The sequence below is a fragment of the Phyllostomus discolor genome, chromosome Y (genome assembly GCF_004126475.2).
Source record: "Phyllostomus discolor isolate MPI-MPIP mPhyDis1 chromosome Y, mPhyDis1.pri.v3, whole genome shotgun sequence".
Taxonomy (NCBI): Eukaryota; Metazoa; Chordata; class Mammalia; order Chiroptera; family Phyllostomidae; genus Phyllostomus; species Phyllostomus discolor.
The window spans coordinates 3,394,265-3,408,506 of NC_050199.1; the positions used below are offsets into that span (position 1 = coordinate 3,394,265).

Below are 14,242 nucleotides of genomic sequence, written 5' to 3' on the forward strand. Positions count from 1 at the left end.
CTGGCCAGGGCACCTCAGGTAGCAGGTACGGGCGGAAATGACACCAGAGACAAAGGTGCCTTTCAGGTCTCTGCTCCTCCCGCCGCACCTGCCGAGCTTCCCTTGCAGAAGCACGTCCCACGGCCAAACCCGAGGTCCACGCGGGGCAGGGCGGGGTGGGATGAACCCCTTCCGAGCAAGGAGAACCGTCCAGTCTCCTGGCCAAGGGCGGCTACAGGGAAGGATTGAGGCTGCCCACAGACTCCACCCCCTACACCAGGGCCTGCTCGCACCCAGTGGCTGTAACAGACCCCGACCCACAGCCCAAGTTCCTGAAGCAGAGCCCCTTTGTCTCTGCCCTCTTGGCTTAGCCTCGCCGAGCCTCAGTTTCCCCCTTTGTGTTTGGAGAAGAGCTACTGTGAGGTCGGGTTGAGTTGCTACGTGCACACACGCGCTGAGAAGCCAGGCCAGCACGGGTACGCCTGTATCCCCCTGTTTCCGGCATGCAGCCCGGGTGTGGGGAAACACCTTCCCCTCCTGTGCACCCCCCAGGCACAGGGGCTGCCCTCGGTCGGGGGCATGAGAAATGCTCGTTCCGGAGCACGTCTGGGGGGCCCAAAGCTTAGACCGTGGAGAGGCAACAGGAATCTGCGGATTGGAAAGTCAAAACTCATTCTTTTGCTGGTGTTTAGCTTTCTTAAATGTACATGTAGCTCCCGTACATTTCCGTATTTCGTGTAGGAGTGTTGGGGCTCTTTGTTTTGAAGTCTGGTGGTGGTTTTGTGACCAGAACTGTGTCGTAGGAGCTCCTGTGTATACCCAGTAGCTGGTGACTAGTGGAATGGGTTTCCTCAGGTGTCGTTTTGCCTAGAGTCACCATTTCTGAGAACCCGTCGACAGCGTGAGGTTAGGACTCACTGTATTTCTTTGCAAGGGCATTTCAGGGCATGGTACGGTTGCCAGGTAAGCGTGCAGTGAAGAACCCCATCTGCTCTGGCTGGTTGGCTCAGCTGGTTGGAGCATCGTCCCGTAAACCAAAAAGTTGTGGGTTCGATTCCCGCTCAGAATGCTTGCCTGGGTTGTGCGGGTTCTGTCCACAGTTGGGGTGGGTACAGGAGCCAACCAGTGGGGGTTTCTCTCTCACATCCACATCGATGTTTCCCTCTTTTCATTCCCTCCCCCCCCCACAAACTCAGTCAGCATGTCCTTGGGTGAGGACTCTATTTTAAATGTTCACTTGGGGTATCCCAGGCACATGGGAGCCTGGGTTGCATCCACCCTGCATTTACAAGTTTCATACCTCAAGTGCCAGCATATCTTTTTTTAAAGATTTCATTTATTATTTTTTTTATTAGAGAGGGAACGAGGGAGAAAGAGAGAGAGAAACATCCATGTGCGGTTGCTAGGGGCCATGGCTTGCAACCCAGGCATGGGCCCTGACTGGGAATCGAACCTGCGATGCTTTGGTTTGAAGCCCGAGCTCAATCCACTGAGCTGCGCCAGCCAGGGAAGTGGCAGCATATCTTGACAGACACGGTTCTGAGGATGGCAAGTTCTGGCGTCAGCGCAGGACACTCAGGGTTGAATAGAAGGGGCTCCCAGCCCCTGGGATGGGGCCAAAAGACCATGGCCTTTACACATAATCTTGTGTAGATGTCTATCCAAATAAGCTTTGGGCATGCTAGAACACACACACACACACACACACACGTGTGTCTGTGTGTCCAGAGCTAACAATATATTTTACCCATACGTGTGTGCCAGGCTACCAACTGGGCATCTCGGACCCTCCGTGGAGCCGCCTACCAGTGACGGCACAGCCAGCGTTAGGTGGCAGGTCTCTGGCTGCTCCCCCTTCTCCCACATCTGTCTCCCCAGCGGCCCCGCCCTCCCCGCAGCCAGCTGCACCAGCTGCACCAGGTGCAGCGTGCCGGCAGCCCCAAGGCGGCACTAGCATCCGGTGCTCGGAGGAATGACGTCTCTCAGGCCCCTCGTGGGTGCTGTCCCGTGCCACCCCTGCGGTGGTCCTTTTCGCTCCTGTGAGGTGAGGACGCTGAGACTCCTCAGAGGTGCAGTGCCAGGGACCTGATGATGCGTCATGGATGTGCTTCCCCCCATACCCGTTTTCTCTCTCTCCATCCCCTTCTATTCTTCCTCCCTCGCCCCCCCCCCTTTTTTTAAAGAAACAGGATTATATGATCCCATCTTTCTTTTTCTTTTTTTTTTTTAAATATTTTATTTATTTTTAGAGAGGGAAGGGAAGGAGAAAGAGAGAGAGAGAAACATCAATATGTGGTTGCTGGGGGCCATGGCCTGCAACCCAGGCATGTGCCCTGACTGGGAATCGAACCTGCGACACTTGATCCCATCTTTCTGAAAAAGACTTTATTTTTTAGAGAGGGGAAGGGGAGGAGAAAGAGGGAGAAAAACATCAATGTGTGGTTGCCTCTAGTGCACCCCCTACTGGGGACCTGGCCTGAAATCCCCCCTCCTCCATGTGCTCTGACTGGGATTTGAACCGGCAACCCTGTGGTTCACGGGGTGGCGTTCAATCCGCTGAGCTACACCACTCAGGGCTGCTCTTGTAGTTTTGGAACCTGCCTCTTACTAAGACTGTTAGAAACTTTGCCCCAAATTATTCTTCAACACATGGTTGAACTCTCCTGTGTAATATGTCATTATAAAGACATAAAATGGTTTACTATAACGTACTCTCTAAGTGGGCTTTTTAGGGTTCCTTTTCTATTTGTCCCCATTGTAACCCCAGGAAGTTCATTGGGTGTGTTTTTCACGTACATCTTTGTACCCCTCCCCATTTGCTTGCTTAGAAAAATATCCAGATCATAGACAGTGTAAGCAGGAAATTCCAGGGGAGCCTGAACCCCCATTTAGCCCTCAGCACTGAGTGGTGTGGCTCAGTGGATTGAGTGTGGGCGTGCAAACCCAAGGGTCACCGGTTGGATTTCAGTCAGGGCACATGCCTGGGTTGTGGGCCAGGTCCCCAGTAGGGGGCGCATGAGAGCAACCACACACGGATGTTTTCCTCCTCCTGTTCCTCCCTTCCCTTCTCTCTAAAAATAAATATTTAAAAAAAAATTAAAAAAGATACAGCCCTGGCTGGTGTGGCTCAGTGGGTTGAGCACCGGCCTGCAAACCTAGGGGTCACCGGTTCGATTCCCAGTCAGGGCACATGCCTGGGTTGTGGGCCAGGTGCCCAGTAGAGGGTGCATGAGGCACACGTTAATGTTTCTCTCCTCTCTTTCTCCCTTCCCTCTCTCTAACAATAAATAAAGGCTATTAAAAAATAAAAAATAAATTTCTTGTGCCTGTTTGGCAGCCTCATTTCTTATATGTAAACACACACACACACACACACACACACACAACACCATTCGCCACTATCCCCAGTCTTGGCCGGCTACTTGTTCACTGTGCCGAGTCACCTGACACATCCCCTCCCGTCCTGCTCACGCGGACCCGGTTCCAAGAACGCGGTGATCCCAGCCCCGAGCCGCGGGTCCTGTCCCACACCTGAAGGGTGCCTCTCCTTCTGTGTTCCCCGTCCCTGGCGTTTCCTCCCTTGACCCTCACCCAATGGGTGGCCACCTCCACTAACAACACCTGCACAGGTACGTTCTCACTGTGCTTTTCAAGCAGGGGATCTGTTAGGGACCATTGGTGGGGACAGGAGAGCGTGATGAGGAGCCGCGGCTCAGGTCAAGCACACCCTGAAAGGACTCTGATGGGTCCTTGCTGAACTGCCCCCCACCACACCCCGCACCCCACCCACCCCCGCCCTGGAAAGTGGGCAGACCCAGCGGAGACACAGGGATGAAAACGAGCCCAGGCTGTGGTCATGGAGCGCAGTGGCAGAGGTCATGGTGGGTGGGGCCTAGCAACGAGAACCTTGACGGTGGGGTGGAACGCGGTAACGGGCCCGAAGCCTGCGGAGTGGCGGAGAGTCCGGCCTGCCCACAGCCGGGAGCCCACTGGCAGGACCTCCCAGAGACGCAGGGTTGGCCCAGCCCCCTCTGGGGGCTCTGCGCAGACGCTGGGAGACGCCACGAGACGCCGCGCTGGGCAGTGGAGCCCCGCCTCCTTTGCTGTGTGTGTCCTGTCGTCGGAAAGTCGAGGTAACAAACGTGTGCCCTATCACCTTCACGTTTGCGAAGGGTACGGTTCACGGTCACTGGGGCCCTGCCCCGTGTCGTGCTGCCGTCATCTCCAGAACTTGCCCACCCTCCCCCGCAGGCTGGAAGTCCGTCCCCACTGGACGCCAGCTCCCCGGCCCCCTCCCCAGCCCATGGCAACCGTGGTCGCTTCCAGCTGATAACCTTGGCCTAGGTGCCTCCTGGAAGTGGCATGAGACTGTGTTTGTCTCTGTGTTACTGCCTGGTTTCACTGGGCAGACTTCCCTTCATGGTCTACCCGTGCCAGAGCGTGTACAAAAATTCCCTTCCTTTTCATGCCTGAGGATTCTTCCCCCACGGGGTAAACAGACCACATTTTCTGTCTCCAAATACCCGTGGGTGGACCCGGGGCTTGTTCCCGCCTCTTGGCTACTGTGAATAACGCTGCTTTGAACACGGGCGTGCGAGGGTCTGTGTGAGCCCCTACTGTGGTCTCTTTTGGGGTATGTATCCAGAAGTGGGGTGGCTGGATCTGGGGATATTTCCATGATGAGTTTTGGGACTCGCTCTTGTGCTTTCTTGGTCCTCTTTTATTGTATTTTGAGCCCCTGGCCACACACTGCTTGTTTCACTCACTCTTGATGGTTACCGGCTGCATCTGGGTGTTGTTTACATTTTGATTCCCGTCGGTGGGTCCCTTGTGGCACAGACTGAAGCAGCACAAGGTGAGTGTGCCCACCTGTGGAGACTGAAGGAGGTGGGAGGAGCGAACCAGTCATGGACCACAGTGCCCTACGCCCCAGGGTGCCTCATCCCCCTGTGGCACCCAGCCCAGCAGGTTCCGTGCCCATTCTGCGGCCTTGGTACAGGGCACTTTCGTAGTGTCATCGTCCAACCGCCGTCCTAATGGTTCTAGGTTGCTGGTAGTTCACGGCCCCGGTTCAAGTTCATTCACACGCTCCGACAACATCCACCTCTCCCGGAGGCTGCTCTGCGTGTGTCTTCTTGACCTTGTTCCCTCTCCTCTTTTGTGTTCCCAGTTATCTGACACCCAGGGAGTCTCTCTGTCTAGTGGGGGGGAAAATCGGACCGCCCTTGAGAAGAGGCGGCTTTGTGCGCGCTGTTCCCTGCCCTTAGCTCCTGGAGGTGCTCGCCTGAGCCAGGGACGCCGCAGAACCTGGGCCGTGTGTAAGGGCTCTGTGGCCACCGTCACTGGGCGCCGGCGTGTCCCAGGACACTGCACCCGCAGGGTCCCCATCTTAGGGAAACTGTTTCACAGTTGCGAGAGCCGTGTTTAATTCCAAAGGAGGGACTCCATGGGCCTTTCAGGCTAGGAGCCAGAGTCTGGCTGGATATTTGTGTTTTAATCACTTTTAAAGTGCCCCTCACCCCCAAGGTCCCTGCCCACCAATAGGGCGTGGCGATTCAGATACGCAGCCACCCAAACCAAACAGGTAGGAAGGAGGAAGTGTCTGGGGGGAGGAGATGTGGCTGTGGGGTTGTCCCATGGTGCAGCCACTTTGGGGAACACGGTGTGGGTCCTCAATACATAAAGCAGCTACCTTGCGCCTCAGCAATGGCGCTCCTAGGTACATGCCCAAGACAGATTCAAACATACACCCAGCCCTAGCCAGGTGGCTCAGTAGGCTGGAGTGTCATGCCCACACACCGAAGGTCGTGGGTTCGATCCCCGGTCAGGGCACATGCCTAGGCTGCGGGTTCGATCCCTAGTCGGGGTGCGTGCAGGCAACCGATCGGCGTTTCTCACATTGGTGTTTGTGTCTCTCCATCTCCCTCCCTCTGTCTCTCTCTCCAAAATCACTATCATTATATCCTCGGGTGAGGGTTAAAAAATAAATGCAAAATAAAGTCAGTTGAACAACTACACCCACACAGGGACTCGCACATGAATGCCCAGGGCTGCATCGTCTATAATAAATAGCCCCCAAATGTCAACGACGGTCCATCCACTGCTCTACATGGGCCAATAAGCTGCAGGCTGGAGTAGGCACAGAGCGCACTATGACTGCGCCGTGGAAAGGAATGAAGTACTGATGCACGTAAGGGTGAACCCCCCAAAACACGGTGCTCGGTGATGAGCCGGGCCCTAGGGCTGTGGGTCGTGTGGCTGCATTTGTATGGCGTGTCTGCAACAGACAGATGTGCAGAGACAAAGAGTGAGTCAGGGCAGCCCCAGAGCCTAGGAGAGAGAGAAGGAGGCATAACTGCCCACAGGGGCTGAGAACATCCTGGAACGAGAGGCTGGCGGTGGTCGCATAGGCTTGTGGAGATGCAGGGACCACTGAACGGTACACTTGCAAACGCTGGGTTTCCTGTGTGCCAAGGATGTCTCAGTTGAGCTGTTTTGACAGAGGAACCACAATGGAGCTGTGGTGGAAATGTGCCCGGGGGGACAAAAAAAAAAAAAAAAAAGAGCTGCAGGCGCCTGTGGGCCACAGCAGAACAGTGTCTCCTTTTTAGGATTCTCTGAGGTGCTCCTGCCCTGGAGCAAACCGTGTAGAACCTACAAAGCGGCCCCCTTTCCACTCAGTTCCACGTCGAGAAGCCTCCGTATTCCAAATTTTTCTTCAAGGGTTTTAAAGTGCTGGATACGTGTAGCGTGCACTGGGTACGTTAGGGACCCACAGAAGTTTGATGAGGGGACATCTAGACCAGTGTGGCAGCACCCTTCCCAGTCCCCTTGGGCTCGTCGGGGGCTGGGCTGGAAGGGGCCCATTAGCAGACAAGGGGCCAGCTGGTGTGTGAAGGGAGTGTCGAGTTTCTGGGGGGAGTGAGCCCAGAGGGAGGGCTGGAAGTCTTGTCTTCCGGAGCCTAAAGCCGAAGTGTCCGTTTCTCTCCCTCCTTCGCATGAGGTCGTGGAGATTCATACGATTTATATCAGAACGACAAAGCTGTCCTGTGCCTCACAATGACCATGTGGTCTGGGTGGCCGAGATGCTGGGCTTCTTTCTTAGGAGTTCCGATTTAACAGCTCCAGCTCATCAGCTCTGGGTAGGAAATCGTTATCCAAAAAAACAAACAAACAAAAAAAACTTTAGCGTGGACATCGTAATTCATGCCAGCACCCTGTGCGCAATGATCCTGCAGGTCTTACGCCCCTGTGTTCCAGCACACGTGCCGGGGGGCCTGCACCGCCTCTGCTCCCTCGCAAACCGCCTTCACCCGTTCCTGCCTCGCAAAACCCCCTCACCAGGCAGACACATGTCCCTGGAAGTCCCTTTTCTGTGGGGTTGCTCAGCAGGACAGCCAGGGCTGCGACACAAACGTGCTGGGGAGAATCCGCTGAGTTGAGGACGAAGCGACTTCTCAAATGTGGCTTTGCTCACACTACAGGATGGTTTAGCGCCCGGGTTGGAGGCCCCGGAATCTCTGGCCCATGCCTGGGACGTCAGAGGGAGGCTGGGACTTTCGCTTGTTCGTTACATTTGATGTTCGTCTCGGGATTATTCTCTTGACTGTCCCATACAAAAGGCGAGTGGGCTTGAGTGGTCCCCTGTCCCTTGGTGACAGACTGAGCCACTTGAGCCTGTGTGGCAGCAGAGGTGGCATGCTGTCTCTACCCTGCACTTGAATTTCCTCTGGAACACCTTCCATCCCCTTGAGCATGTGGGTCCTGCTCTCCAGCCCTCGCACACACCCCGCCCCCCCTGCAGCCAGCTTGCAGCTGCTGGGTGCTGTATTTATCGCAGAAGAAACACTCCCGGCCCTCTCAATACACTCAAGCTGACTGTCTCATTCCTGCCGACGCACCAGTTAAAGTGTTCCCTCCAAATAATTTGTTCAGGATGACCTGGCCCAAAGGAATGATCTTTCTTTCTTTCTTTTTTAAAGATTTTATTTGTTTATTTTTAGAGAGGGAAGGGAGAGAGAGAGAGACAGAGACAGAGGCATCAATGTGCAGTTGTTGGGGGCCATAGCCTACAACTTAGGCATGTGCCCTGACTGGGAATCGAACCTGTGATGCCTAGTTCGCAGCCCACATTCAATCCACTAAGCTACGCCAGCCAGGGCAGGACTGATCTTTCTAAATATGCATCTTCTATGAACATCTGGCCACGTGGAGGGATTCCTGCCGACGGTCGCTAAGGTCTCTCGCCCTGTGCCTCTTGCTGGGACCCACAGGATGAAGTCTGTACCCTACGATGTGCTCTTTGAAGCAGCTTCAATGTCCCCTGCTGCTCCCTCTTTCCCCCCTTCTGTCCTTTTATTGCTCTATGTAAGCCCGTTTTCTCCTATGAAAAAAAAAAGGAATGGACTTTCACCTTCAAATACAGAGACAGAACAAAACTCACTAGTAACCCCAGTTGTTTGAGTCTTCATATAGTCTATGATGCACAAAAATAGCAGCATGCATGATACCTGCTTACAGTTTTCTTACCTTCATTTTGTTTTTAAATCCTTGCCCGAGGATATGTTCATTGGTTTCAGAGAGAGAGAAATGTGTCAGTTGTCTTCCATACATGTTGCAGCTGGGGCTTGAACCTGCACCCTTCTGGTGTACGGGGCGATGCTCTAATGCACTGAGCTTGTTGTCCTCATTTTCTTTTTTTTATTTAAAGATTTTATTTATTTATTTTTAGAGAGGGAATGGAGGGAGAGAGAGAGAGAGAGAAACATCAATGTGCGGTTGCTGGGGGCCATGGCCTGCAACCCAGGCATGTCCCTGGGTTGGGAATCGAACCTACGATGCTTTGGTTCGCAGCCCGAGCTCAATCCACTGAGCTACGCCAGCCAGGGGCTGTCCTCATTTTCAATGTGCTCCACCACAGACATTTTCCCATGTTGCTGAATGCTCTTTTATTTTAATGTCTGCTTCATACCTCACTGAATGAATTACTTTATTTTTAAGTATATTTGATTGATTATGCTATTACAATTGTCCCAATTTTTTCTCCCTGTATAGCCCCTCCACCCTGCAGCCCCCTCCCTCCAGCATCCCCCCCCCTTAGTTCATGTCCATGGGTCGTACATATAAGTTCTTTGGCTTCTCCAGTTCCCATACTATTCTTAATCTCTCCCTCTCTATTTTCTACCTACCAGTTATGCTTCTTATTCCCTGTACCTTTTCCCCTATTCCCCCTCTTCTTCCCCACTGATAACCCTCCATGTGATCTCTATTTCTTTGCTTCTGTTCCTGTTCTAGTTGTTTGCTTGTTTTTTGTTTTTTTTTTTAGGTTTGGTTGTTGATAGTTGTGAGTTTGTTGTCATTTTACTGTTCATAGTTTTGATCTTCTTCTTTTTCTTAGATAAGTCTCTTTAACATTTCATATAAAAAGGGCTTGGTGTTGATGAACTCCTTTAACTGGACCTTATTTGGGAAGCACTTTATCTGCCCCTCCATTCCAAACGCCACCTTTGCGGGATACAGTGATCTTGGATGTAGGTCCTTGCCTTTCATGACTTTCAATACTTCTTCCTAGCCCCTTCTTGCCTGTAAGTTTTCTTTTGAGAAATCAGCTGATAGTCTTATGGGAACTTCTTTGTAGGTAACTGTCTCCTTTTCTCTTGCTGCTTTTAAGATTCTCTTCTTCTGTTTAATCTTGAGTAATGTAAGTATGATGTGCCTTGGTGTGTGCTTCCTTGGGTCCAACTTCTTTGGGACTCTCTGAGCTTCCTGGACTACTTGGAGGTGTATTTCCTTTGCCAGATTGGGGAAGTTCTCCTTCGTTATTTGTTCAAATAAGTTTTCAGTTTCTTGCTCTTCCTCTTCTCCTTCTGGCACCTTTATGATTCGGATGTTGGAATGTTTAAAGTTGTCCTGGAGGTTCCTAAACCTCTCCTCATTTTTTTTTTTTTTTGAATTCTTGTTTCTTCATTGTGTTCTGGTTGAATGTTTATTTCTTCCTTCTGGCCAAAACTGTTGATTTGAATTCCAGTTTCCTTTCCATCACTGTTGGTTCCCTGTATATTTTTCTTTATTTCACTTTTCATAGCTTTCGCTTCCTCTATTTTGCAACCATACTCAACCAATTCTGAGCATCCTGATTACGAGTGTTTTGAACTGTGCATCTGATAGGTTGGTTATCTCTTCATTGCTTAGTTCTATTTTTGGAGCTTTGATCTGTTCTTTCATGTGGACATTATATTTTTGTCTCGGAGCACCTGTTATGTAGTAGGGGGCGGAGCCCCAGGTATTCACCAGGGCGGGGCAACCCAGTTTGCTGCATTGTGGCACTGTACGTGTGGGGAGGGTCTGAGAGGGAACAATTCCACTTGCTTGGCTCTCACCCCACTTTCAGTCACTTCCGCTGCTACCCACAAGCAAATTGGGCCCTTCTGGTGCTGATTCCCAGGTGGGTGGGTTTGTGTACATTCTAGGACCCTGTGGGTCTCTCCAATGAACTCTCCCGTGAGGCTGGGAATTTCTCCCACCACTGCAAACCCCACAGGTGTTTTCAGTTAGAGATTTTGAGGCTTTATTTCCCTGCCCTGGAACCCTGGGTTGCACAGTCTGTCTCACTCCCCAGTTGTTCCTCCTGGTTTATCCACATGCAATGGTGGGACTGCCTGCTCCACCAGCCACTGCTGGCTCACCCAGTCCTCCTGTCCCTGTCTTCCCACATGTCCTCTCCGCCCTGGCTGCCTATGTCTGCCCCTCCTACCAGTCTGGATGACTGTTTCTTTTACTCCACAGTGGTCAGACTTCTATACAGTTTGATTTTCTGGTGGTTCTTGTTATTTTTTGTTTTCAAATGTTCCGTTGTCCTTCTTTTCGTTGTGTGAGGAGGCAAAGTGTATCTACCTATGCCTCCATCTTGGCCGGAAGTCTGAATGAATGACTTTAATACCTACCAGGTATTGCAGTGTATTTATGTGCCAGAATTAATGCTCCATTACTTCACAAGTTTCTTTCCTTTTATTTCCAAAAAAAATTATGGTCATGACAAATATCTGAAAGTATTGCACAGCCACACATTACTTAAAAAATCGTAATCTGCTGTCATGAACCCCATGTTGACTGCAGGAAGCTAGTCATACCGGAGTGCCTACGGCATGGTTCCTGTCTTGAAAATCAGGCAGAATTGAACCAAGGTGTTTGGGGACACATGCTGAGGGGAAGAACTAACGACAAGCAGGGATGAGGTGATATCTTATCTCTGAAGCTGAGTTGTGGCAATGTGCATTTTTGTTGTACACTTAGATTTTGTGTGCTTTTCTTTGTGTGTGCCATTGCTCACAATGCAAACAGCTGGAAAAACACATCATCCCTGTAGCCCAGTTAAAATGTGTTTGTAACTCAGCACAAAGACTTCCATTCTGTTCATATCCACAATCCTATTGCACACGTGAGTTTGCAACACGCTGCTTGTACTTGGTATATTGTGGACATCTTCCTTTTGGTCATATGATGATTTAAAAAAAGATTTTATTTATTTCTCGAGAGAGGGGAAGAGAGGGAGAGAGCGAGAGAAACATCCATGTGTGAGACATACATGGATCAGTTGCCTCTCACATGCCCCCAACTGCCCAGCCTGCAACCCAGGCATGTGCCCTAACCAGGAATCAAACCGGTGACCTTTTGGTTCATAGGCCAATGCTCAGTCCACTGAGTCACACCAACGGGTGCTGGTCACATTATGTTTCAATGGCCATAATCAAAAGGACTAAAACGGTCCAATAATGGAGAAGCTACGAGAAAATGGAACCCTCGCACATAGCTGGGGGGAGGGGGCGGAGAGGGGAATGTAGAAATCTCCCCACCGGCAGTTCCTACCATCATCTCCAAGGGGCAGCTGCTTGGAGAAACAGTTTATTACCACTTTGTTCAGAGTGGAACACACACAGTATGACCCACGCGTCTCACTCCTGGGTAGCTACTCGCAACAGATGAGAACGTGTATGCTCGTACAAGGTTTTATGTGCAAATGTTCATCGCAGCGTGACTGTTAAGTGCCGAACGGTAGAACCGGTGGGCATGTCCCCACAGCTGAGGAGCGCCTGAGCGAACTAGGGCGCACCCGTACATCTGAACAGGACTCCGCAACGTGGGTGACCCTTGAGGGCAAAGTGAGAAGGGCCAGACCCGAGTTGGCTCTTGTGACGGGCTGTCCCGGGCCTGTGGGTCCCACACTCACGACGCCGTATATTGATTGCTTTGCAGTTCCCCTGGAGTCGCGGTCACCATGAGCTTGCTTGTGCACAGCGCCCACCGCCCAATGGCGAGCTTCGCCGTCGGCACCCTGGGCTGCATCTTCTGCATCATGTCCATGGGCCTGGCCGAGTGGCGGGTGTGGCACATGGATCACACGCCCCTTGTCCCCGGGGGCCTGGCCTGCGTGGGGATGTGGAAAGTCTGCATTTACCGCCCCAGCAGCTACTCCAAGACACACATCACCTGCCACCTGTACCGCTACACGGACGCCTACCCGCCCCCGGACATCCGCGCCGCGCAAAACCTCCTGCTGGCCGCCAGCCTCCTGGGGCTCCTGGGCAAAGAGCTGCTCGCGCTGGCGCTGCGGAACGTCTTCGTGGACAGCCGGCACGCGGACGCCGCACAGAACCTCTTCCTCGCCGCGGGCACTCTGAAGGTCGCTGCGGGCACCTGCATCTCGGTGGCCGTGGTGTGCAACTACCGCTCGGTGACCAGGGCGGCGGGCATCGCCTTCCCGCCCTCCTTCGCCTTGCCCTTCAAGCCGAGGGCCCAGGACGTGGGGAATGCCAGCAGCGTGGCGGTCCTGGCCGCCCTCATGATGCTGCTGAGCGGCCTGCTCTCCTTCTTTTACAAAGTGCCCCCCGAGAGCCAAGTGCATCCCGTCGTGGCAGAGATCTGAGATTCCTGGCCGCGCCGGCTCTGCGGCTCTGCAACCGCGAGATGACCGGGTGTGTCCGGGGAGTGTGATCAGGGTGCTCTAGGAAAACAGTTTCCAAGGTCTGGAGACGGCGGCCAAGTGGCCCTTCGCTCTGTGTGTGCACGGGGCTCTTGCATTCATTAAAAAAATAATAATAAAATAGTCCCCAAAGACCAGCTGCCCACGCGTCTTACTGAGTCTGAATTTTAATTCCTGTTGAGTGAGTAATAAGAGTTTCTGAGAACCTCACATCTTTTACGCTTTGGCTAAAAACAACAGGCCTTATTTCCTGTGGTATATCCATCTGCTGGTAACTAGTAACATCTATCTCAGAACATTTTCCGAGTGTGTAGAAGTACAGTAGTATAAGCAATTTCTCCCACGCCCACTACCAGACTCAACAATTACCAAGATTCTGCCATATCACCTTTCTCTCTCCTTTCTTCCCCTCCGAATCTGCAGGGTCCGGCAGAAAGTAAGGCCTGCTTGAGTGTGGTAGTTAGGGTAATAATATGGGTGTCATAATTTATCGTTTTTATTTTAACGTTTCACATGAAATGTCATACGGTATGCTTGGTGTAATATTGTTATGTTACAGAATTACAGGCTAATCATTTTGTAATACAAGATTTTATGATAAGAGGGGCATTATTTGTGCCAGACCCTCTATTTTTCTATTTCCAAAAGACTTTATGTTTTCAATATTTTATTTTAGACTTTAGAGACAGCAAAAGGGAGAGAGAGAAACATCGATGTGAGAGAGAAACATGGATGGGTTGCATTCTGTAGGCACCCTGACTGGGGACCGAACCTGCAACCCAGGCATGTACCCTGACTTGGAATTGAACCTGTGACCTCTAGGTTCGCAGGATAATGCCCAACCAACTGAGCCACACCAGCCAGGGCTCTCCAAAGGACTTTGTTTTTGTTTTTTGGTTTTTTTTTAGAATTTATTTCTTTATTCTTAGAGAGGGAAGGGAGGGAGAAAAAGAGAGAGAGAGAAACATCAATGTGCGGTTGCTGGGGTTCGTGGCCTGCAACCCAGGCATGTGTCCTGACTGGGAATCCAACCTGTGACACTTTGGTTCACAGCCCGTGCTCAATCCAATGAGCTATGCCAGCCAGGCTTCTCCAAAGGACTTTCAAGCAAACCCCAGACGTCAGGTTTCTTCATTCCTATACATTTAAATATTATTATCTAGAAAAATGGACATTTCCTTGCATAACCATATTATACCTTAAAAAGTACCAGTTATTTCTAGTTATCATCAAATTCTTACCACAATTCTTAAATGCCTCGAAAGGAATTCTACAGTTTTATTA

At 51.6% G+C, this 14,242-nt stretch overlaps 1 protein-coding gene across 1 annotated transcript; it reads left to right on the top strand.

Moving 5' to 3' along the window:
• The first annotated feature begins 12,196 nt into the window (after positions 1-12,196).
• Positions 12,197-13,027, top strand: LOC114489859 (claudin-34-like). Its single transcript, XM_028503699.2, has one exon. It carries the CDS (start codon positions 12,254-12,256, stop codon positions 12,899-12,901), a length of 648 nt encoding a protein of 215 aa, XP_028359500.1. The 5' UTR covers positions 12,197-12,253; the 3' UTR covers positions 12,902-13,027.
• The last annotated feature ends 1,215 nt before the right edge of the window (positions 13,028-14,242 follow it).

Bases quoted from the DNA above. Each gene is read 5' to 3' on its own strand.
- LOC114489859 (XM_028503699.2), top strand. From the start codon at position 12,254: ATGAGCTTGCTTGTGCACAGCGCCCACCGCCCAATGGCGAGCTTCGCC.